Genomic DNA, 26,385 nt, shown 5'->3' with positions numbered 1-26,385 from the left:
AATGGATTCCATCTAACTCCATGAGGGCACTTCTACATTAGTGCAAATCAGAAAATAATAATTTCTCTTAAACAATGCAATAAAAATGCTGAAACATGAAAATAATTTACCTCCTTGTCTAGCATAAAGGCTTCCTCCAAAATATCCATTCACTGGCGATGTTGCAGCATAAACAAATATAGCTGTACTAAGCATTGATCCTCTCCTACAAGAAGGGATGTTTTAAGTGTATTAAATACAAAACCAAACACGATTAGAGCAAAAAAACCCCCTGTATTTTTAGCAGAAGCAGTTATTGAATATTTTTATGTAATACAAATATTTAGAAGTGCTTAAATTGTAAAATCTGTGTAAGAATGAGAACTGTTTCTATACAAGGCTTTGGCCAAGTCTAATTCAATGTGGGTAAGAGAGTTTTTACATACTACATTATTTTCTAATGTGCATTTATTTTAATGGAAGTACAGAATCTCACCTCTGATAAAGATACTTTGACATTTGGATGTGTGTACTTTGTGCATAAATAACTATTTACATGATATACATTAAGTGTAGGATTCAACTGCAGATAAAATGTCAAAAGGCCAGCATTAACAAAAATATACTAAGATTGTGAATAATGTTTCTTCCATCACCCAGAAATTAACTTTTAATATCGAAAGTGCTCATCTGGAAGAAAATTAGATTTAGAAACTATAAATACTGTAATGAAGTCACAAATCAGCATTAAGTAGTGCAATCAGAAGAGCTTAGTAATTTTTAAATGTCACCCCATTAAATGTTGGGCTACTAATTTTGGCATAATTTTTCTGAAATTTTACAAGCAAAGCTAATAATTCTAAATCCAAGAAGCCATTTCCAAATACATTTTAAAAGACCAGATCTAAGAATACGATATAAATGTTGTTCATTAATAGAGTTGATTCTCCACATCCCTCTGCTATTCTTTGACAGCAAACAGCAGTAGGTTTTCAGCTGACTTACTGTACTTTCTTCAAATTAGTTGCTCTGAGACATTCTAGTTAGTGCCATTTTGGTTTTTGAGGAACCACTCCTGGATGCCTGCTGTACTCAAAGAAGCAATCTTTAGCACTTAGGCTTCCATGACAGCACGACCAAAGCAAATACACCTGCTGGTCACACACACTGAAGGACTGTTTTGCCAACACTGGTTTTTAAAAACTTCTCATAACTTAAGACAATTTAGAAACACATGCAAAATCCCCAAGAGCAAGCGCAGTCTGAAGTGGCACTGCCACTGTAAATCCAGGCTACCAGTAAAAATACCAGACTTGGTGCTATTTTCCAAAACATAAGAATTGTCTGCACTACATTTGGTCAATTGTTCCACTATACATCCAGAATTAAATTCACTTTGAAAGTGAAGAAAGGCCTATTGCAATAAAAGACTAAGTGCATGTATATTTTTCTAATAATGCTGTTCTGATACATTTTACAGCTGACATGACTAACTTACAGCTTCCCTACAGGGCACATACATTCTGAAATGGTTTCATTTTGTCCTCTGAAGGGCTGACATGCTGCACAATTAAAAGTGTGTATGCCTGTCTAGAAATATAACCATGAGGCACAAAAAGGGGAATAACACCCTAGGAAAAATGAAAATATGCCAAAATTCTGCTGGTACTAGAGTGGCTTTTTAAACACACCGTTAAAAGGCCACTAAATTGAAAAGCAAGAGTTCTCTCTAGTGGCACATTAGAAGTATTACATCTAGTTAAAATCAAGTGACAGGTGATATTCACTGATGAAAGTTTAGTTACTGCTTAAAACAGATCACTTGTAAAAAAACCAAAAAAACCCAAAATGCAAGCAAAATAATTTCCTCCAATACCAAAATACAATCACTACAGAAACAGATGAAGTCTACCCAGTAACCCAAAAATCTCAATTAAATTAAGGGGTAAAGGAAGAAATTAGGTTAACTACAAATAGTGTGTTAAAATTTAAACTTGAGTATTGTTTCTTCTTTTAAATTGATTCTTTCCAGTCAGGACCACAAGCCACCTATTTCTGGAGATTTTACATCAACAAAGGCTGAGCACTATATGTTCAAAAGAACTTAAGGAATTACATTTTCATTCCCAAGCAGACTTGTGATAAGACTGACTTAATATTGACTTGTCAGCAGAAAACAGGACTGTTCACAAGAGAGCACACTCCTATTTCAGTCTTCACAGGACATGGTGGGGAAATAGGGTTAGAAATATACTAACACCTTGTTACTCTGGATGAAACCAGGAGTGAAATATGTACCTTCAAATACATATATTTCCCACATTTTTTATTAGTGGTTCTGCAGAACAATCTAGTTTCATAATAAATCATTCAAAAAGCAAACTAAAAGAGAAAATCAAAGGAGACTGACTAACATGGTAACAGTAGGACAAAGTTTCATTACCAACTAGAAGAGCACTTCTTAGTACTACATCTGATCCAAAGATTATGACTAAAGACTCTCAAACACTTTTTCAGGCCAGTTAGAACAATACTTTTGTAATTATTTTGTTCTATTAAACATTTATGGAAGACATGGCACAATTATACTTACTCTGTGTATAAATCTTCTATCATTGCAACAATAATGACTATAAGAGACACAGCAAAAATTTGACAGCCAGAACCAATAAGCGATGAAAATATTAGAGGATGACTGGATGGTCTAAACACATCTCCATGGACCTGCTTCCACCCATACTCATCACCTAGATCTCTGTCCTGGGAACAACAACAACAACAACAAATTTTAAGTCTAGTCATGACAATTAAAGACAAACACACAAGCTACATAAAAACAAAAGGTCTGTTTTCATAAAGTAACTTCAAGTGAAGTGTGTCTTCTCTTCTGAAGGCATCAAATCGAAAAGTTTATTTTTCAGATGCTTATGGAAGACAATAACAAATTACTACCTGAATATATGACACAATAAAATCTATCAGAATCCCTTGCTGTCCCTAGAGCCTCTGAGGTACTTAGGAGAACATTAGTCTTCTACTACAAAGTCAGAACGGACCTAGTTTATCCTAAGGTTGGATATGAACATTAACACAGTGACTACAGAGAGATTTTTAGGTTGCAGCCTAGAAGCATGTTATAAAGAAAAGCAGTAACACTTTCAAGACACACAAAAGGCATTTTCTGTCCAATTGAAGAAAGCCATTCAGAGTTGCTAACACAATGAATGTACAACAAGAAAACAATAAGCCTTAAAAAAGTTTTTAAAGCATGAATGCAGATCTTACCATATCATCCATTTCTTCCTCCTTGCTGTATCTTGCATAATCTTTTCGCAAAGTTCTCATTAATATCATAGACACCAGGCCAACCAGAAAGATCACCATCATAAAAGAATTGAAAATTGAAAACCAGTGAATCTACAAAAAAAAACCCATATCCATAAATTTTAGAACTGTAAATGTGTTTCAAATTGTTCCAAGAAGGATAAATTGATGTCTATAAGGGCAACCTGTCAGCACTAGCTAAGTAACAACATACCCTATTGTAAGTAACACCACATTTTTAGAAAGTGACACTAAAACTGGCCTGTGAAACACAATACATAAACCTGAGTCAGCCTTGCTCAGGACAAAGATATCACAACTTAGTTAAGCAGCAGCAAAGTTTGAACAACTGGCTGTGCACACTCCCTTGGTAAGCAAAAGGCAACACCTTTTACTGCTGCTTTCCTAAAGAAGAGGTTTAAGTAGCAAAGCCAAAGGAATTATTGCTTTGCACAGGATCAAAATGTGCAGTAGCATTATTTTTGCTCTCAAAAGTATATCCTTCTGGTTTTCACTGAGTTCCAAACAAATGCAAAGTCTCTACTTTCAGAAAGTAGCACAGCTCAGCACACTACCCTTAAGGAGATTACAACCACAGATTTAAACACAACTGATAGCGCCAATAGGTTTAGGTAACGCTTTTTGTTCTGCATTTACTTCAGAAACAAGTGTGCCTATGGCAAACTGCACTTATTCAGCTAACAGTTGCACAGTCATGTGTCTGAAGTTTCATTGCTTCTTGTCACCTGAATGTATTTTCTTGAAGTACCCTGTATTTTCTGCAAGCTTGAAGCTTGCCTGCATATTTTTGACACACTCTAAAAAAATGCAGCTGTCCTATTTCAGCAGCAACACTATCACTTAAACAACAGTCAGACCTCCCTGTGTAAGTGTCCCAGAACATCTGGAAAATCTGAAAATTCAAAAACGTAATCCAAAAACTGCACAACATTTAAACGAATGCAACCATTTTAAAGGGATGTATTGTAAGGCTGTCTTAGAGCAATACATACTCTGTGCTGGAAGAAAGATGGGTCAAGATACTTGTCAAATCTGTCTTCAAACTTCACATCTGATTTCTTCCATTTCACCTGAAGAGAGAAATGTTTATATTTAAGAAGCTCCTTACAGTATTTTTATCTATACTCACATGCAGAAACCCCAAACACATATTAAAAGTCATCCACTTTAGATATTTCCTTCCATATGAATGAGGTTTGGCAAAAAACAATGGAATGATGTTCTTAAAGACTGGCATCTACAGGTCAGGCATAGAATGAACATCAGCCACCTTGCCTCATGGATCTAATTTTGTCCATGCTTATGGTTAAGAACAAGGAAGAATCAGTCCTGCACTGCCTCAGTTCTCACTGTCTCTGTGAGGCTAACCAAAGATACAAATTTGTAGTTGTCAAATACAATAAACCTTTTTCATTATTATAGAATATATATATACTATACATATATACATAATTACTATGAATCTAGATACTTCAACTGCCAATAAATTACTCTGAAACCAACTGGCAGAGTATGTTTATGGACAGATTATCACAGGGTAACAGCATATTACTGCAGTCAGTTCTCCACCAGCTGCAGAGAGGACTGCTTTGGATTTGGAAAATGTAATTGCATTAATGAACTACATGGTGCTAATATGGTAGCACAAAGTATTTTTGAGAATTTTTGCAAGACCGCATTTTAAAATTTAAATTAAAACAATTTTAGAAACTAAATACAAACCTACCCAAAAATCTTTTTCAAAAGCATGCCAAAAATTACCAGAATTTTTAGTGATATTGAAACAAATGCAGCCCTCTTGTACATATCTATTTTAAAGTAGATGAGAAGGAACTATGCCTTCCAAAAGCTGTTCTCTTACTGAGTACAGAAAAATGCATATAAATGTAGATTGAACATCCCAATCACTCACCACAGTCCTGAGACATATTTAAAACCCCAAGATGCCAGCACTACTCACTTTGAGGTTTGATATTAATGTTCCACAGTTCAAATTACAACCTCGTTCAAGATTAGTAGCTCAAAACATTAATAGCTTTCAAAATTGTTTCAAGTAGATACAGTTCTCATTAGAGCATCTGCCACTCTGAAGCACAGATTAGAACAAGCCCACCAGTGACAATCTGTGAATTAAATACCACATGCAGGCCAGCCCAGCAATTGCCCAGTGGTGCCAACTGAATTTAATAGAGAACTCCTGAACTTTGTATGTTAAAAAGTATTTAAGGGAATATCTTATTATATCTACTGGCTGCTACTCAACGCTAACCAACTTAAAATGTAAATTCACTTCACAATGCTGGTACAATTTGAAATAGCAAATTCTGAAATTTCTATCAGTTTTGCAGCAAAAACAGGGAGAGCAGTGTAAATGTAATTCTAAAAAGCACATACAAAACCCAGTTATCTTTACTTCAAACTCTACAACTTATTCAGCACAAGAGAAATGTAATTGTGTCAAGAATATTTTCTGAAATAAAATCCTATGCTGATGTCCACTGCTAACACATGGAAGAAAAGCAATGCATTAAAAAATGGTTTCACTATACAAATGTGTTGAACATGACAAGTGAACCATCACTTGATTTAAGTAACATCAAGTAAATAAAGAGGAAAACTGAAAAAAAAAATTTTCTCAACCAGCAAGGATTGTTTATTCATTACCTTTTATCATAGCAACTCAATATCATAGCAGAGAGCTTCAGAAAAAGAAACTTAAAACCTTATGAATCATGTCATACAAATAAGAAATTTCTACTGGAACTGCAAAACAAAGTGAACTTTGGTATTAACTGCTTGCAAAGCATAAGGGCTTACAGTGGGTTCTTATCCTAGCTCAGAATCCAGTTCAAACCTATGATACAAACATCAGAAGTCCAAACATGAAGACAATGCGTGCCCACGCGATGGGTCCTCTATAATTCTAGTCTCCATCCTTTCAGGGTTTCTTCCTTTCCCATTAAAACACTTTTCTGCACATTATAGAAGCTCCAGTTTGTCTGGAGTACTTAAAAAATAATAATTTTACATTTGTTATTAATAAAACTATCATGGTTTTTCAGCAACAAAACAAAATAATTGAAGGAGTGAAGATGCATCTTCTTCTAACATAACCCAACATATCAGTACATAGTATATATCATAGTATACACTACCTATTTTTGAGCTGTTTCACCATGTAGAATTTCTTATTATAGGTGTATCACCAAATTACTTACTGAATATGACATCTGGATTTTTGTGTTTGGTACCAATTTCACCTTTCCTTCACTGGTCAGATTGACATCTACAATTCTATTTCCATTGAAACCAATTTCAAGTTTTTTGTAAGTCCAAAGGTAATAATCTTCTCCATTTTCATCTGCTTCTCCAACAATCCCTGCATAAGAAACAAGTATAAGCATCTATTACAGGTATGCTTTTCAGAAGTTTGGTTTTGTTTTTTTTTAATATGCATTACAAAAGTTTTGCCAGCTAAAAAAGCAACATAAACAGAGAATACGGAAGACCTTATGCTCTTCTTTTCAACTCTAATATCTCCACTTTCAACTCCACTTTCAACCCATGGGTCTCTGAAAGCAGCATTTTGTAATGGCATCAAAAGAAAAAGCATGCAGCTCCAAACACTGCAGAAGACCCAAGAACAGACAAAGAATCATTTTCCGTAAGAGAACTTAGCCAAGACCTGTAAAATTTCTCATCTTCCATCTATCTATTCACTCCTTTTTCTTCCTCTTAAAAATTCTACTTTCTCTCTGTAATCCTCATTAGTTGACTTCCCAACACATGCTTTTGGCTCTCATTTGCACATAGGTCTCCAATGCTTGCCAAAAATGTGGTTTCATATTAGGAAGAAATTCTTTACTGTGAGGATTGTGAGACACTGGAACAGGTTGCCTAAGAGAAGTTGTGGCTGTACCATCCCTGAAAGTGTGCAAGGATGGAGCTCTGTGCAACTTCATCTAGTGGAAGGTGTCCCTGTCGAGAGCAGGGGGGTTGGAACAAGATGATCTTCATGTTCCTTTCCAGCTCAAACCACCCAATCTATGATTAAGTTCTTAATTTTCAGTAAGTTAGTGCAAAATGTCTCATCTACTACAGAAGAATTCCAGAGACCGTGCCATGCTGGGTGAAAACAGAAAAAGTTTAACAGTCAACAAGTTCCCAGGCCATTAAGTGTTAGCTTTGATGTCAAGAGGTGTACAGATATGGAAAGTGACAACAAAGCAGCACTCCAGACACACAAGGTGAGGGGGAGAACAAGCAGGTAAAGGATATGGAAGAGGCTCTCACAGAGCACCAGGTATACGAAAGGGCCTTTGGGCATCACCTGTTTTTTAATTTTCAAGGTGGCATTTTTCTGTGAAGTTTTGTACTCATGCTCATCTGTCAGGATTGCCTTGTATATGCCATGTACACGAAACATGTGCCAGTTTGTGCCTCCACCATACAGCCAGGCACCTGCCATGTCATCTGTTCCTATGGTAGTATCCAGAACCATGACAATAAAGACCTTTAAACTACTCAAAGGACATTCTGATCAATCACTCACTGAAGGAATGAACTAACACAGTGCTTTACATAGTTATGGAATGCCCTGAAACAATCAAGCCTAGTCTCTCCACTGTGGGACAGCAATTCAGGCAAAAATATAAAATGGAATATTTTTTTTCTGAATGCATTTCAAAAGATCTGGTTGCCTTTTTCATGTTAGAAAACAATGTAAGCCAGTTTGATGTCACTACCTTCGGTTATCAGTAGTTATAGATTACTCCTTACAGGGTATTTTGAGGACTTCTAGGGCAAATTTTAAGAATTAATGTTTGTACATATGTCTGATGTCAGTAAGCCACAGCAAGGTGGAAAACAACATAAAAGAACATAAAGGATGAACTTCTCTAAAGTTTGCCAGGAGACAGGAGGAGTGCCATGAATGCATCTGGAGGAGCCCAGAGAAGTGAATAGTCTGCTTTAAGAAAAGAATTAAAGAGAAGTTGCCTAGAATTCTCAGCAAACATTAGCACCATCTTAATCCTTGTCTTTTACAGTCTTCAGAGAGAACTTTGTTTTGGTAGCACTAAAAAAGGACTCCACCCATTCACATTTAGGGAACACAATTTTGGTTTAATCCAGCTACAAGATGCCAAGCAACAATGAAAAGGAAATAGGATATTGTGTCATACAGGATATACAATAAATGCTGGTTAGTAAGGTTCTCAAGACAGGTAATTCAAATGAAGTGGATCAACATGACAACCTTCACACAGTAATAAAAAGTCATTCAGCACAAGCTATTTTTAATGCAAGTTGAGGGTAACCAGTTCTGGACATTATCTTCATGAAACCAAAAACCACTTCTCAGTATTCATATTATTTCAGAGATGCTGTCGTAACTACTTCAGTTCTTACACCCAAGTATCTTAAATAGTCCTGATGGTTTTCTTCATTATAATTACTGAAATTTAGTAACTATTTAGAAATAGTTACAGCTATGCAACAAAAATCAAGCAAAAGACACTTGTTCTCCTGCCACACACACCTGTCACCACATTAGGTGGTACTAGGTAAGTCTATACCACACATACAAAAGCACCAGCAAGCTGGCAGAGGCATGTGTATGGTATCATTCATGCCATATTCATAAAAGAAATATTTAAAATAAAAACTGTTCAGTAAGCAGCAAGTCTCAGTGCTTTAAGATTTAAGCAGCACTCAGAGCCTGAAACATTTCTGTTGTTGAACAGAGACCCAGAAAAACCAAAATTATTGCAGATAAGCTATATTCCCAGTTTTCTCCACTGTATTGGGAACACAAAGGTCCAAAATATTCATTCAGACTTGCAGACAAACACTTCTGATCAGTTCAGGAACATCCACTCCTTTCTCAGCCCCCCACCAAGAACTCATTAATTTTTTTTAATAAAAGGCTAATATTGACCAATCTGTAATCCTGGTACTTTTACCTAACCCACAGGGGAGACAGACTAAAACTGTCAGCACCACTTGCTTTCACACCTGATGTCATATTATATCCTTACATAATATTACCAGTTTTTATGATCCTGTAGTCCCTATTATGTAGCACAGCTTGAGATCCAGGTTCCAAACTATCAAAAGTAACTTCTTAATATTTTAGAAATCTGATACCCAGATTCTACATGTTTTCAGCTGACTTCTTATGCATAAAATGCATACTATTGGGAAACATAAAAAAACTAGAATCACAGGAAAACAGGTTTTTTAACTGAGAGCATAAAATTTGCCAGTGTATAGAAGATTCAGTAGGTATTTTTGTTCTTTGGCATTTTAGATGATGAGACATGACCAGAAAAATAAATCCTAAAAAAAGATAGCCTCCAAGACTTGTTAGCCACAGAGGATTCCAAAAAAGTCAGCTTAGCATCCATCATCCTTGGGCAATTCAAAGTCTACATATCTGCCACTAGTCTAGAAAAATACTTCATTGGTCTTTTGCTGAAAGGCCAAAGCCATAAAAACATTGTAGCAACAACTGCCCCTCATGCATGCTTTTAAGAAGCCTACCAGCAATTGCACTAGTACAGTAAAGGCCACACAGAGTAATTCAGGTCTACTCCAAGCCCGGTTACAGAGCCATTACACACAATAAGCAAATCAGCTGAAAAGAACAAAATCAATACTTAAGTACTTCTCTTCAGGCATTATAATGATATCTCTTAAAAACAGACACATTCAAACAACAACAAAAAAACCCCAGAACTTCCTGGCTACCAGATAAGTAATAAATAAAGTGTTCATATTTCTGCCACGTTCATCAGACAGATATTTTCTAAAACAAATTAAAATAAGAAAGCTAAAAAAAAGCACCCTTTGTCAAAAATGAATGAATGATGGATAGCATTATTCATATCAGCTATCAAAGAACTTCTCTTGCATGACTTGAACTGCATTTTTGTAGGTGCTGTGGGATTTTGTTCAGTTTGAGCAGGTTTACCTCTTTCATGGAACGCAGGCAACAAAGACCTTACCTTACCAAAACATTTTATGGTTTTTTTCATTTCCTTTCACTTTGTATCTACAACAAGGGAGATTAGGCCTTGGAGAGTTTGGTTGATTGTTATCAGGGCAAAGTGCAATCTGCAGAGCACTCTTTACTAGGTATGTGATCATAGGTTATGAGGGAGCAACAAAACACAGAGACTTTAGAAGACAATGGCAACAAAGATACACACATTTTTATTCAAGACACGAGCACTTCTAAGACCAGATTAATAATACTCAGCAAGAGAAATTCTGAGAACTGTAAAAGAATAAGCAAAATAAAACTCCATATAAACAGACGGAAAAGCAACACTGTTAACAGTTACCATAATTACCATGTAATACTTAAATTACCATATAAGTAAAAAAATCAGGTTTTGCATGAGTAATAAAGAAAAGTAGCAAAACAAAGTTTCAACTTTCAAATAATTTTATGAACCTTGTTATTCATGATCACAATAACATGGACCTTATGTGTAATCTACCTAATTACCACTCACTTGAACATTTGAACAAATTTAAACCTAAGAACTTACTGTTATTAAATCAAAGCTTGAGAAACAAAACAGCTTTTCACTGTTTTTGTATTTCGCTAGTACAGCCATCCTACTGTTCATTCCATGCAATAAGCCTTCAACTTATTTCACACAGAATTAACTAGGTTGGAAAAGACCACTGAGATCATAGAGTCCAACCTGTGACCCCACACCATCTTGTCAACTACATCATGGCACTGAGTGCCACATCCAGTCTTTCCTTAGACACCTCCAGGAAAGGTTACTCCACCATCTCCCTGGGCAGCCCACTCCAAAGTCTGATCACTCTTTCTGTGAAGAAATGCTTCCTAATGTTCAACCTAACCCTCCCACGGAGCAGCTTAAGACTATGTCCTCTATTACTTCATTCACATTCTTGTGAATTTGACTTGCATTTGAGTTTCATATTCTTGTGAAATTCTTGTAAGGAAGCTCAGTCATTAAATAACTCCATGAAGCCCACTAGTACAGGACTTGAGTAGGTGTAATCCAGTCATTAATGCATAGTATTATCACTCACCCCAGATTGGTAAGTCATCAATATACATCTGGTACCAATAGTGATTTTTGATAGCATATACAAATGCATCTCTTCTTCCCTTGTCCAAGTCAACTTCACAGTAAGTAGTCTGCATTACATCATCTGCAAAAAATTAAAGCACAGTTAAACATTTATTAAAGAGCTGGCTCAAAGTGAAGGTAAACCAAGCAAATGGAGGAACGGACAATGCTGAAGCCTCCAAGCCCTCCTGGGGAGATCCTCATGTAGATAACAAGAAAGGACACTCGAAAAGGAACCATTACAGCAAATATATAATTGTGCTCAGAAATCTACACTTCTGCATGCAGAGGCTTCTCACATACTGGAAAAGGAAAGGTTTCACAGCATCCTTTTGCTGCTTCACTCACATTAAACTAAGGTACAAAAGCTGTTGGTAGATTCCCTTAAACAGATGAGATCTCTCAGACTTTAACAAGAGGCATGAAATGATTAACAAATACCTAAAACTGTTGACAACATTATCTATCTGTTCTAGTATAATCAGCTTCACTGACTAGGAATAATGTTCGTAAAAAAACCTAAAACTTTTTAAAGTTCTCAGCAATTTGGAAGAAACTACCACTAAGGAAGAAACAAAGCAATCAGAGTAAAGACAGAAAAAAAAGGCGAGAAGACAAAAATAGGAATAATGCAAAGAATGCACAAGAGGCTGCATTTGGAAATAAAATAAATCCACTTCTTTCAGCCATCTACAATTCCTAAGTTATACTGTCAGCAGCCATTCTTTCGCATCTCCATTTCCTTTCCTAATGTCTTCTTTTCAAGCAAAGAAAGATGAAAGGCCCCATATTTACAAGACTTCAGATAGCAACAGATTCAGAGCTCCCTCATCTACATCTTAGTAATTGTTTTCATGCTGCAAACAGTGAAACACAGTAAAAGCAAAGAATTCCAGCTTCTCCTCTTTTTGTCATCACTGGAATTGAGGACCCATTTTAGTAGATAAAATTAATTGATGCCCTAAGTACAGCTCTAATTTGCATCAACATTCAGCTTACTTTCTTCAATACACTAACTACAACACAAAGCATAAAAGGAAAATCAAATCACCTGCACAGAAAAAGCACAGGCAAGCAGAATATTTCTAACACAGAACATAATTTCTCTGATAACAACAAAAATCAAAATATGCCAAGTACATCTGGTCAACAAACGTTTTTTCTGGAGAAAAAAGAAAGTTACAAAATCATTCAAGTCAACAAATGTACCAAGGCTTTTAGTGCATGAACAACATTCTCAGGGCCAGGCTGGCTTTAGGCGACTCTGTGGTTCACAGTGGTACCAGCACAGGTAGGTTAGACTGTAACCTACTCTAAATTACTCCATGGGCTTTCAGACTGTGGAATTTGCCCCTTGTTTGTTTTACCAACTGAAATTACCTATTCTGCATATAATGCTTTAGGATATAAACAGCGCGACTTGCTGCTGTTAAAAAAAAAGACTTTGCAATATCATTTGAAGTGAAACAGCGTGCCACAAAAAAAACCCTGTCTTCCCTATTTTTACAGACCTTATTCCCAGCATTCAGAATACTAGAAGACATCACACAGATAGCATAATCAAATCTGGACTGATCGTGTTACAAGTTTCTCCAGGGCACACACACAAAACCCCAGCAGAATCATTAGAAACAATTTCATTCCGTTCCTGCAAAACACAGGCATGACATTACACATAGAATATGATGTCAGCCATACTGCACAGCACAGTTCCTCTCACCTACCCTCAAAACAAGGGAAGGAAGACAAGTGCTACTTCCTCCAGCCACTGACAGCCGAAGCCAGCATTTAGTTACAGGACAGGATTACGTGGTCAAGCTTAAATCCACTGTGTTAAATGATGAAATGAAAGAACAGCATTTGGTGGCTGCAGAACCTAATGCCTACTTCATTACAACTTTACCAGTTCTAAGGTTTTGCATATGTTGGACAACTCTCATCAAAGTTATGGCTGGATGTGTATCCAAGAGGGGAGTCAAGTTAAAGGCAGGTTTTGTGGCGCTTCTGCACCAGGGATGCCAAAGAGGCAGATATGCAATAAAGCTTCAGTAACGTCAGCAGCAAATTTTGGAAATTTTTTTAAAGTATGACTCATTAGAAAACCAAGTGTGCTTAGCCAGATTTCGAATTTTCTATGGACACTCAGATCAATGGGGTTTTATTCAAACATGTAAACCATATAAAACTTCGTTATATCTGATAACACTAAATGTCAGCCTTCTAGAAGTGTTGCAGAAAGAAGTTTGGGCGAAGAATTCTCCATTAGAAATATGGTCATTTAGTAGCATTTCTGAAGAAGTACAGAATGCAATTTTGTTAAAACATTCTTTTCCTCTTTAAATTTCTCTTCTTTAATGGCACTGTATGGTAATATAAAAAATAAATTTTCAAACTGAAGTCACTATTATATCAATGTTCAATACATTTAATAATTTACTATGTCTCAGGTGTAACAGAGGATGTCACTCAAATACTTGAGTAAAGAACTTGACATATTAATTAAAAAGCATTATTATCCTAGATTTAGCTTGACAAGATAATTAAGCCAACTGAAAGCGTAGAAGTTATATTACAATATGAGTGTATGTTAATAATTCATTTCTTCCTTCACACAGATATTTATACAGATTTGAAACCACTGATGTAAGAACAAGACTGTTCATCTTGTAACAGGAGGAAAATCCAGCTATCTTGTAGGATTGCATGTATCCTCATATGCTACACTTAATACAACAAGAAACATTACTTCATGGAGACTTGAATACATTAGATTTGCTCCACTAGTCACCACTACGAGAGTCCAAGTGGAAATCCTCACTCTCAGAAGGGCACATTTCTGCAAAAATCATAGTTTTTTTTATTCTAGTTCAAAAATACAGGCAATGCCAACTGATTCAGCTGCCAGTTTTACTTACATAGTTTAGTACTTCAGCTAATATCAGCTGTAGCCTAAACAATATTCTGAATGTGATGAACAACAGGCAGATTCACCCCCACCTGTTCCTGCTGTCCAGTCAAACAATGCTGAGAAGGGAATTATTTTTTATTGCAGAAGCTAATTTATTAGAATAGTTCTATTTTCCTTTTACAGTGAGTAAAATCAGAGGATAAAAACCTAGAAGTATGAAGTTCAAATCTAATTTAATTTTGTAAATTCATACAATACTTTAAAGAGAAAGACATGCCTGCAACTGTTAATCTTGCCATAATGCCAAATGTACATAAAGAAAAGCACAGATGCCTGTTAATTCAGAACTTAGATATGATTCACATATTCATGAAGAAAATCTGTGCAAGTTTATTACTTATTATCTTAATTATTTCAGCTGCAGATTTGAGATATGCAACACTCCTTCAAGCTGTATCTTTTACTCAAGAACATATGAATCTATTGGTCCCAACCAAGCTTCTGTTAACAAAAAGGAAAACAAAAACCAACCAAAAAAACCAAACCACCACAAAAACACCAATAGCCCTGTTTCAATTTAATTGCAGCAACTTCTGGAACACTGATGCAGAGTTGAAGCCTGTATCAATCACACTGAACTAAAACTTATCCATTAAAAAAAAAATTATTTCAATTTCACGTATACAATCTATTTGCAATTACAAAAAAATTTAAAAAGTGACCACCAATTCCACAAAGAACAAGTTCTGTCATTAAAATGTCACCAAAAAACTGAGCTACCATCACATTTCAACAATTGAACTGGAAAAAAATCTTTATACAAATGCTAAACCTTAAGGACTGGTCTATGAAATCCAAATCTTACAACACAAATTGGATATAAATTGTACTGGGTTTATGACTTTGGAGCTTTTAAACCTCTAAAAAAACGAATTTAAGTATTGCAATCCTCTGCTATATTTCTTTATTTTAAAAACCTGTGTGTCAAGGGGATTTGAATTATAGAAATTTTACATAATTTCATATTAAATACTAGTACTAATTTCATACTAAATAATAATAATTACTGTTAATTTATACTTGTTACTCTGAAATGTGGAAAAAATAGTATTCTAATACTTTTAACAGTAGATTAAGGATAGTAAAATAGAGTTGACTCCCATTCAGATTTCACTTCATGAAGCATTGCTAGAAATAGTAAAACAGCTCCTGATGCAGAAGCTGCTGGGTAACAGTTAACAGCAAAGAGATTGTTGCCCTCATCTTTTATCCAGAGGACTTTTATCCAGACTGCAAGAGAAAAAACCAGAAGTGCATGTGTACAGTTTCACACATCATGTACACATACTTAGTAATAAACCAGCTACCATGTACAATCTGCTTTATTGAAAACATCTGACCTGCAGCCACTTTGGTTGGGAGTTCAATTCACTGCAGGTCCAATACAGATTGTCAATCTACTGAACTCCATGGTGTTAAAACCAAGAATTAATTCTTAAAATTCTGTGCATTGGCTACATCATAGCAGTAAACATCAACTCACAAACCTTCTGGTCTTTTCAATTTGGTGTTATACCTAGAGAGTGCATTTGTCACATGAATAAGAGAATCTCTTTGTAAAGATGGGGTACTTAAAGAAAGTGAAAATAACACATTGAACTGTCTGTACAAACAAACATTTCCCATATTCTGATAAAAGAAGTTTTATTCATTTTCACCACTGTGCTGAATTGCTGCCAGTTGCCTTCATTGTTCTTCCCATTTTGTGTTTCTGAGGACATTCTACGAGGTTTGACACGAAAACTATTTCTCCCACATTGAGTAAAATTTTCAGCATACTACAAGTGTTACAAACCAGTAGTAGAACTGTTTCCCTGTGTTTGTACAGGTACTGTTTCTTTCTTAAAAGGAAAGACTCAATTCAAAACTCCTTTAGTGTGGCAATGCTATCCTCTATGTAAATTTTAAAATTATGAAGAATTTAAGGTATTAGCAAACTATCTAGAAATCTTTTATTCAAGATCCTTATCCTACTGCTTGCTAAAACATCATTAGGTCTTTTATTTTGCAGATGTTCAGTTTTGGATAAAACTTTTACAGCTTACACAAACTAAATCCCATCTGACTGTAAATACTCAGACAAGAGATGCTATGCTTAAGTTCTCCATCCAGTTAAGCACTAGTGATGCAATGAAATGCAGTGTTCTGGAAAAAAATATATACAGAAACATAAATTGAATTCAATTAATAAATGTTAAAATTCAAGACACAAAAAGAATCTGTTATTATTTGAAGTTCTGCAACTACTAGCTACACATATCTGAAAGGCACAAACAGAATGCAATGGAAGACTCAGGTCTTAATACCAAGAAATAGATTTGCAAAAGAAGTTAAATGTCTTCACTGGAACAGTATGGCAAGACGATGAGGACAGGAAACAACAGGAAAAAAAAACCAAACCACTTCATCCTGCTCCATCCTGACTGGCATAAGATGAGTTAGAGACAGTACTATAAAGATATTTGTCAAAGTTATTTTAAACTAGACAGTAATCAGAGGGATAGAATCATCAACTTTGTGTGGAGGTGGAACTTTAGTATGTTGAGCTCCTGCTATTCCTTTGCAATTGCAGTGAGTCTGCAAGTACTCATCATCACAGGAAAAAATTACATCTCCAGAACTGGTAACTCCAGAATATTAATTCCAATAATTAATTGAATATTCATATGCAGAGAACTTAGTTTTACTTTGTAAAATTATATCGCTCACTTCAGAAGCAATATCTGCTGGAAGAATATTCCTTCAAGGGCACATATATGGAAACTTCACTGTAAATTCAAAAGCCAGTGTAGTAACCTTGCAGGGTATAGCAATCAATGATACAAAATACACTCAGTTGCTAGGAGCAAGAAAATTTCAGTTCTTCACGTTAAAAGATCAAGCTTGAAGAGTCTGTGTATTTTTTAAAATTACTAAATGCACTTTGAATCACTTACCTTTAAATTTGATGTCAAGACCACTAAATTCCAATTCAACTCCTTGAAGTGCTTCCCCTAGGGTTTCATGGTAATGGCTGATGCTTTTTTTTGATCCCACACAGAAAGGGAGAGAGAAGTACTTGTATGTTTCTTGGCGATTGTGGTAGGGTCCTACAGTATTCATCCATAGAACAACTTCCTCTTTATCTTGGTACTGAAAGATAAAGTTATTGCGTTAGATGAGAAGCCCAGCAGAATAAAAACCTTCAAGAAGCTCTCATTCATATTAACTAGCAGGGTTGCTCAATCGCAGGCAACAGACACATTTAAAGAGAGCTGAGCATTTTTGTCTTCTGGATGAGAGGGATTCTAGGAAAAAAATTCAGCCTGCTTTCATAGGAAAAAAAAAAGCCAAGTTGATGATACACTTTCTTAGAACCTATCAGTGAAGTATCAGGCGAGGGGGATTTAAGAAAGATGTAGAAGATGCAGTGAGCAGAAGTGGAAAAAAGCAGAAGTCTTGAAAATAAATAAGTTTTTACTAATTTTGTCAAAACACACATCAGTTAAAAGCAAAACTCTGCTTATCTCAACTGAAAGAAACACCAAATTTATGTCTTGTTAAACAAGATCTCAGCAAAGTATTCAGGCAATCTATCCCCACTGACAGATATTCTGAATTTTCCTAAATTGCAGCTCCCTTTCTTTTTAGCAAGGGTATAAATTGCATTCAAAATTCCCAGAAGAGCACAATGCCTCACAGGAAGCACTAAAATTAAACTGCTGCATACCTACAGTAGCCATGAACCAAAGTCAGACAGAAGAACTGTATTTTGATGCATTTTCAACATTCTCACAGTGAAAAAACAAAACAGCAAGAAGTCTGGTGGTTGCCATGAAATTCTCTCTGGGAACATTCACTCTTCACTTTCCACAGCTACTGTTAGCCAGGAAAACAGATTCCTTCTCTAGGAGCCAGTAATTTCTTTCAAGCCCTTATTACTTCCAAACAACGAAAAAAGTACTTCAAGTCAGTATTCAAAGACTGGATGAATTTGGGAAAATTAAATTATCTGAAATAATAATTTGCATTTTATCTGTATGCATCTGAATGAGGTATCAGATTTGCTGATTACTACACAAAGTCTCTCACTCAACATAACTTCTTCACCTATAATTTCAACAGAGTAAGAGGGACAGGGACAACAATGTAACTTCTAAGGCAGGAAAAAAACCCTACTTATAACACAGAACACCCTGGAGAAGAAAAGAAAGTAAAATGTTAATTAGACGTAACTACTATATAGTGCACAGCTGAAATACCAAATACAGTTTTGTATCTCCCTTTTTAACAAATGAACAAAGGTTCTTCAACTCCATTTATTCTGAACAACCACAGTCATACCAAGAGGTTAATGCAGAAATAATTAGGTACATGCACAGGGAAAAAAATTCTTCAGATGAAGTGTTTAAAAGTTAAACTCAAGGATTTAAACATACACGCTCTGGAAAATAATTTAATCTCTCTAAACTAACACACCATCTCAATCAAAGGCTCATCTTTTTTGTTCACAAAGATGTACGAAGGTCATTCCAGCTTATGTGAGTGATTTTGAACAGGAAACTTAAAATATCTTACTAATTTCATTCTGAGCTGCAGCAGAGACCAAACACTTCCCAGTTTCACAAACCTGCCCCTTCGCAGAGCACACACTTCAGAGCACTTCTGACAGGTAAAGAATGTCAAAGAAGCATCAAATAAAAAGTGAACAAGAGAAAGCAAGAGTAAGTAGACATTCCTCCTCTCTGCCAGTAACCAGAAAGGTTATACCAGTGCAGTACAGTTGTCCAAAGAAGGTTGGTGAAGAAAACAGAAAGAAAGCAAAATCACAGTTCCAACCCCCTCAGCTGCAGAAGCAGACAGTGGAATCTGCACTTCAAATCCGCCTCTAGTTCTTGCCAAGGGTGCACGGGACAAGCTGGTCCATATCTCTTCCTAGCCTGTTATTTCTATCATGTCTTCTGGTTCTTCCTCTAACAGCTGCAGAACATATTTCCAGCCCTTTCTCAAAATGGTCTTAACTTGTCAAGAGCCCACTTTAGCACTACTTGTACGAAACAACTTATATGTGAGCTGACCTATGTCTCTGTTCAACCTTCAGTAATAGAATATGACAACATCCTTAGGTCTGTGAGATCATCTCTGACTGCCTGAATAAAGAAAGCACTGACTACTGCTTTTCTTAGCTGCTTGTTTCTGACATGTTTCATACTGAGCTGGGACCTCCACATTTTTGGAACGACACCAGAAGTGACAGAAGAGGCAGAAACCCACAGATTAAGAACATTCAAACCTTGCTATGTTTTCTGATCTACCAATGTAACTAAATAGTAATTACAACATCTGCAATAACAAGTCTGGTCTTTCCTTGTCTCATATCTGCATGGGGCTTAGTCTTCTTCACGGCTTACAAGTTTTTCCCACAATGACTCCAAGATACCATCAGCCTGCTCTAGAGAGAAAAGGGGCCACATCAAACAGATGCAAAGAATTCAGTCTGCATTTATTACTTCCTCCTTTCTCACAAACACCCCAGAACAGCACAAGATAAATCTTTTCAGGACTGCTACATAAACAAACACAACAGCTCAGCCAGCCCAAGTTACACTTCACTCAAGTCAGTCCTTAGGCACAGCTGTCTGCCGTGCACCAGGTGCTCCCGGTGGCCTCCTCAAATTAAGAGTGTTGTAATTAGCAAAGCAACTTCAGCACCTTCAGGTTAAATTTGGGGGTGGTGTCCAGCAGAAACTGAAGGACATTTTCTTCTATCTATATTTGCTGGGTTTTGCTCATTGTCCATTATAGGGATGAGCTTTCACATTTAAATACGTTTCTCTGACATGACAATCTCATCCTTGCATTCTTAGCCTAGTGGTAGGGTAATCTGGTGGCAAGAACACAGGGCTATTAAAGAGTGCAAGTGTGGCAGTTTGATGGTGGGTTTTTTATCTGGTTTATTTTTTTTTCTGTTTCGTTAGTGCCTGCATAGTATCAAAACATCTACAACAAATAACAGTGCCAACACAAAGGAAAATTTATTTAGACAAGACAAAGCATCAGAATATCTTGTAGGAGACTGTACAGTCATCTCTTTATGAGACTGCTAGGTTTTGAGAAAGCTTTCATATAGCACACCTTTCAGCAAAAAGGTCATGCTGTGAGAGAGAGAACATAAAATAAGCCAAGATGAACATAGTAAATGACAAGGCAAAGAAGGTCAACAAATAAGATGCTGCAATCTGTACTCTGGTGTATCTCAGCAAGCTCTTCTAGCTTTGGTTCATATGAAGGGATAATATACTGCATGTAGCTCAGAGATCCTAATTATATTCACAGTCACAAGCATTTAACAACTTGGTCACGGTGCCACGGCTCATCTAGTTCAGTACTTCCACATGTGACAGAAGGCTACAAAACAGAATTTTATTTATGTTTCATTTACTGTAATTTATGAAAAAATGTCTCTAAGCTTTGCATATTTTTCTGCACTAAGCTTAATACCAGCTCAGTAATTTCTCTAACTATATGGACTATATAATGATATATTAATAGATGCAGCTTGAAAAGTCTCAGCATTAACACAAGTTACCTACCATACAGTTGCTAAGGGACACAAACCTTCAGAAACTTTTTCCTGTAACTGCCAACCAGGTTGTGGAGGAGCAACCTGCACCTCAAGTGCAACTACATATCCTCTACAACCCTCATGAGGCTGCAGGGATGTGTCTGTGCAAGCTCAAATCACATCCAACTCATCTACAGCTCTTCCTCGTAGCTGGTACTGATGGGTCCACTCTAGTTCCTGCAGAACACTGAACTGGCAGGAAGCTTGTGCAGCCTGACCTGGCCAGGAGTGGATCTCTTCTATGTAATACAACTAGTGAAAAACTGGGAGTGTGCACTACTTTGAGGCTTAATGCAAAGACAACTTCCATACATCTTTACAGTTTATAAACTATTCAAGTATAGCAATGCTGACACTACCTTCAGTACAGCACATGCATCTTTCTTTCCTGTTACCCAACAGGGCACTCACGGTGTGGAAAAAGCAAGTTTATCTTCGTGTTCTCTTTGCACAACTGTAGAAATTAGCATGCTAACCCTAAAAAATAGACTAATTATTTTACTAAACAATTAAGGCTTGATTAAGTCAGTATACAAAAGGTTGCAGAAAAAGATATGAGACTGTCAGGTTGCTGATATTCTTCTTTAAACCAGAAAAACACTTTGCCAAAAAGATGGGAGACAAAAAGAGGATTACAACTGCCAAATCTCATGTGATGATTCAGCAAAATAAATTCAAATCAAGACAGTTTCTTTCAGAAAATATGCATTTTTACTCCTTTTCTCGAACAGAAGTCTGAAATGATGCTCTCCAGAATGCACATCTTTCGGGGGGAAAAAAGGACCAATATTTGTTACTGGCAAAGCAAAGATGTAGAAGCAGGCCAAGATATACAGTAGGCAGCAAGCAAGACTCACCTGGCAAGTAAAATCCCAGGCTTGTAGTCCTCAGTATCTTCCAGACATGCTATCTATCGGGCACTGTGATAATACTCAATGTTTGCAGCTCACATCCACACCCTATTAAACTGTGGATTTCAGCCTCATGCTCTCCTTTGGACAAAGCAGGCTATTTCTAGTAACACTTCTTTATTTCTCTCTGAATTTTAGGTCTCACCAAGATGTGTCTAGAACTATACTGGTGGTGGCCCAGCCTGCACTACTGTACATGCAGTACTTTCACTGTCACACTTCCTAGATGCACGAGATTGCTCAGGCACAACCTGTCCTGTTTCCATGACATTTATTTCACCTCTTCAAAATGCAAACACAACTTCAAAGAGAAACCAGGCTGCTCATCTGTGCACAACTTCACATGCAAATCAGTATTTTACATGAACTGAAATATCTTCCATAGTGTTTCTCTAACTGACAATTTTCAGATACTATACAAAGTTCCTAATTGTATATACTAATTTTAAATAAGCCTTACATGCTCAGGATTTTAACGAACTTCATCGGAGTACAAGTCAAACAAGAATGCTTTTCTCAACCATATTAAATTAGAAATTTTGCTACACAGTATAGGCTGGGTTTATTTTTCAATGTTTTTCATGTATTTCTATTCTTACAGAGCACAGGCAATTAAACTGAAGCTACATTAAAATTAAAATGCTACCTACTCTCTAGACCATTCTCCTGCAACAGAAACCACAGGATATTTCAGAATGTTTTATGGTTTGTTTATTTCATCATCAATTCCAACAAGTCTAGCAACAGAAGATACGAAAGCAAAGGCCAGGCAGGAGCCCCCCAGCCCTGCTTCTGCAGGATCAGTACACACTGTGATAAGGCCACCAGTATCTCATTGATACTACTGCTTCCACAAATAAAAGGACAACTGTCAAAAAACGTTGCAATTATTATAATACAGGCAATGAGCAATCACACTACATGCTCTGAAGCATCAAAATAAGTTAAAGAATCACCAGACAAGTTTTCAGTTCTGTTGTATTCTGAAGTTATGCTGTGGTACTATCTTTAGACAATACAGATTTTAAATGTTGTATCAAAGATTTCCCTCATTTTAAATACCTATGTCTTTATCTTATAATTATATTTACACTATTCTTCCTCCAAAGAAAGGCAAATGTGGTTTTTAAAGAGTAATTCAAATTTAAGATTAAGCACACAGCTGTTGATTCAGTGATACTATCCATACCTCATATCTCCAGAAACAATAGCATAGACCTAGAGCTTCATGCAGAGTCCTCTCACAATTACCTTTAATCATATTTGCTTAGAAGTCCACAATTATGAAATAAAGGACAGATATAACACATATTATAGCACACATTGCACACTGCTCCATGTTACAACAGCATTAAAAGCTTAAGGCAGCACTTTTGCATGTCCAACATGCTGAGCACTGCTAACACCCTGTACAGCTGTGCCAGGATGAACCAGCACACCTTCCCCAGAGAGCTGCACACTGAGGACATGGAAAGATAAGGATGTGTATTCCTACCAATAGGTCTCAAGTCTTAAAGTCACTAAAAATTCAGTTTGAGGTTACCAAATGCTAAATTTCCCTTCCACTTCGCCAAAAGTCAGCAGAGCCTTCAAAATGTAATAAAGCACTTTGATTATAAGAAAACTAATCTTCCGACTGCAATCATATTTAAAACTGAAATTCATTAAAATGCAGTATTAAAGGAATATTTCCTTCAGGTTCTTCATCTTAAAATCAGTATACTACCAAACCCTGATCATGTTTCATTCATGCTGTTAATGCTTCCACTCCAATCTCCTACGCAGGATTAAAATATCAAAATACCCAAGCAAGGAGACAACCTTCCAAAAAAAGGTAACTGTCTTTCTACACCAACTATTCCTAACCTATCACATAACCTACTCGGTTAATAAACTGTGTGAACAAGAATACTAAACCAAAATAGACTTTTAATCCCTCTGAGCTGAGTAGTTGAGATGAAAAAAATTACAAGCCTTCAAAAGGAATTTGAGATTTTCATGGGTAATTGTTTAGGTAATCATTCAGAAGACCTAAAAAACATCATAAATCACTTTTGAAGGAACAGTTCAAACCCAAATAAATTAGGTGACAGTTTTATTTTTTTTCCTAGAAGATTTCCAATATTAATTTAATAATGAACAATCCCTCGAGTCAACCAGCCCTTAAAATAAACACAATGCTATGCTGAAATCTCTGCAGAAGCCTCACTCTAAAGCATAGGTTCAGCAACAAAACTGGGACCTAAACCAGTTCAAAGAATATCTGTTTCTTGAAAGTACTGAGTATTAGATAAACTTTTCCATCATTAACTGCAGAACCAATAAATCCCTTTCCCTTTCAAAAAATAAACACAATACTAATCAGTTTTAAAATCCTCAAAAATGCATGGAATGAGGCAACTAATTACCTACCACTTATAGAAAAACTATCAATACTATTTATCTGTTTTATTAAGAACACTTCATAAGCTTTACCACACCTCACCTTGAGAAAACTATGTTAAGGAACTCAGCAAGTATTTACCAGCCACGCTGCCTAAGAGCAACGGAAAGTCCTGACAGTCAGCGAGAGACAGCGTTTAATCACGGACACACTCAAATCCACTCCACTTGCAGGAAACAGAGATGGCTTTCAGGAAAGTCTCGCTCCAAAACCACATCTCAGCTTATCACACAAACTTCCACTTTCTGATACTGAAAGCCACGGGAAACAACACTCCGACATAAAATCAGAAACCGGCGAAGCACTGATATTTTTTTCATAGAGATTCTTTTTGGGTAATATTGCGAGCACTTCAGAAAAACTATTCTCACGCCAATGCGTGAGCGCTCCAACCAGCAGTATTTCTTACAGCCATTTTTCCTGCGGGTCCGTGGCAGTGTCCCCGCTCTGCTCTCATGCCCGGCCCGCTCCACGCCATCCCTGCCCCTTCCCGACGGGACTGTCACCCCCTGTGCCGCGGGGCTGTCACAGGCGGCTCCGGCTCCGAGCTCTGCTCTGAAGCAAAAGCAAACATCCTCCCGAGAGGAGCGCAGAGCAAACAGCGCTCTCCAAACAAAGCACGCGTACCTGCCGGGGCGTTTATCTGCTCCAGGAAAAGGTGGGACACCCCGCCCGGCCGCACACGGATGTGCAAACCGGATCAGAGAACGCGGCGGCCCTGCCCCGAGCGCCCCGGCGTCCCCCTCACGCCGACCCGGAGCGCGGGGCCCGACCCCGGCCGGCGCGGCCGGAACAGCCCGAGCAGCGGGGCAGGCGCGGAGGGGGCCCCGCGGGGCGGCAGCCGCCCGCTCCCCCCGGGGCCGCGGCCCGTGGCTCCCCGTCCCTCCCGCCCACCGAGCCGCGCTCTCCGCGCCGCCGCGGCACGGGGGCTCGGCCCGAACACCGCTCCCCCGGAAGCCGGGCGCCGTCTCACCGTGTGCTCGTGCTCGTCGGCGCGGGCGCGCAGCGGCAGGAGCGGCAGGAGCAGCAGGAGCAGCCCGGGCGCCGCCATCTCGGGCCTCGGCGTCCCCAGCAGGCCCCGCCGCGGCACCGGCCCGCGCCCGCCGCCGACGCCACTTCCGCCCCGCCCGCCACGTCACCCGGAACCGCGGGGGCGCTCCGGGAGCGCTACGGGAGCCCGCGGGGCGCGCGGGAGGGGCCACAGAGCGCGGGCGGGCACAGAACGGGAGCGGGCGGGACCCGGGCTGCCTGCGGCCCTTCTCACGAGATGGCATTGTCATTGATATTTCGTTTTGATCGATAGAATAATGTAAAGGTCTGTGGGAACGGCAGGACGCAGGGCTGTGTACAAGCACACAAGTCCTGGGGGCAGCAGCTGAGGGAGCTGCGGTTGTTGAGCCTGGAGAGGAGGAGGACCCTCCTCACTCCCTACAGCGGCCTGAAAGGAGACGAGCGAGGTGGGGGCCGGTCTCTTCTCCCAGGGAACCTGTGACAGCACAAGAGGACATGGCCTCGAGCTTAAACACCAGGCGCAATTTCTCCACGGACTGGCTGCTCAAACATTGGAAGGGGCTGCCAAGGGAGGTGGTGGAGGCACTGGCCCTGGAGGGGTTTAAGGAAAGACTGCACATGGTCTAGTTGATACGGTGGTGTTCAGGCAGAGGTTGGACTGGACGCTTTCAGAGGTCTTTTCCAAGCTCATCAGTTCTGTGATTCTGTGACATTCACAGCCCATTCTCTTCGCCCCTTGCACAAGCAGTGGGAGCGTACGGAGCAGCAGGTGCTGAGGGGGACATCCGCACCTGGACCCTGTTCTGCTGGCTCAGACAAAACCCACAAACCTCCCTCCAAACTTGGACCTACCTCAAACTACAAGTCCACAGTAAGAAAAACCAAACCAAAGCCCACATAATCCAAAAAGTTCATGGTATTGAACACTAATTCATCAGACAACTTTTAAATTAAAGAAGCACAGTGAAAAATTTCAAAAGTTATTGTATATATTCTTTTTAAAAAGG

The 26,385-nt window shown here is 38.0% G+C and overlaps 1 protein-coding gene across 1 annotated transcript in view; it reads right to left on the bottom strand.

The window, feature by feature from the left end:
- TM9SF3 (transmembrane 9 superfamily member 3) overlaps positions 1–25,451 on the bottom strand; it is a 45,112-nt gene extending 19,661 nt beyond the window's left edge. The window contains exons 1-8 of the mRNA XM_033065823.1: positions 25,341–25,451; positions 17,346–17,541; positions 11,401–11,523; positions 6,543–6,703; positions 4,317–4,394; positions 3,265–3,396; positions 2,573–2,739; positions 111–205 (exon numbers count right to left, since the gene is read on the bottom strand). Of these exons, the coding sequence (XP_032921714.1) occupies positions 111–205; positions 2,573–2,739; positions 3,265–3,396; positions 4,317–4,394; positions 6,543–6,703; positions 11,401–11,523; positions 17,346–17,541; positions 25,341–25,418 (1,030 nt within the window). The 5' untranslated portion in view covers positions 25,419–25,451. The remainder of the gene's footprint in view (positions 1–110; positions 206–2,572; positions 2,740–3,264; positions 3,397–4,316; positions 4,395–6,542; positions 6,704–11,400; positions 11,524–17,345; positions 17,542–25,340) is intronic.
- Positions 25,452–26,385: the final 934 nt, after the last annotated feature.

This window comes from Catharus ustulatus, chromosome 8 (genome assembly GCF_009819885.2).
Source record: "Catharus ustulatus isolate bCatUst1 chromosome 8, bCatUst1.pri.v2, whole genome shotgun sequence".
NCBI classification, from domain to species: domain Eukaryota; kingdom Metazoa; phylum Chordata; class Aves; order Passeriformes; family Turdidae; genus Catharus; species Catharus ustulatus.
The sequence above is the reverse complement of the archived record's forward strand: the minus strand, read 5'-3'. Positions and strand labels throughout refer to the sequence as shown.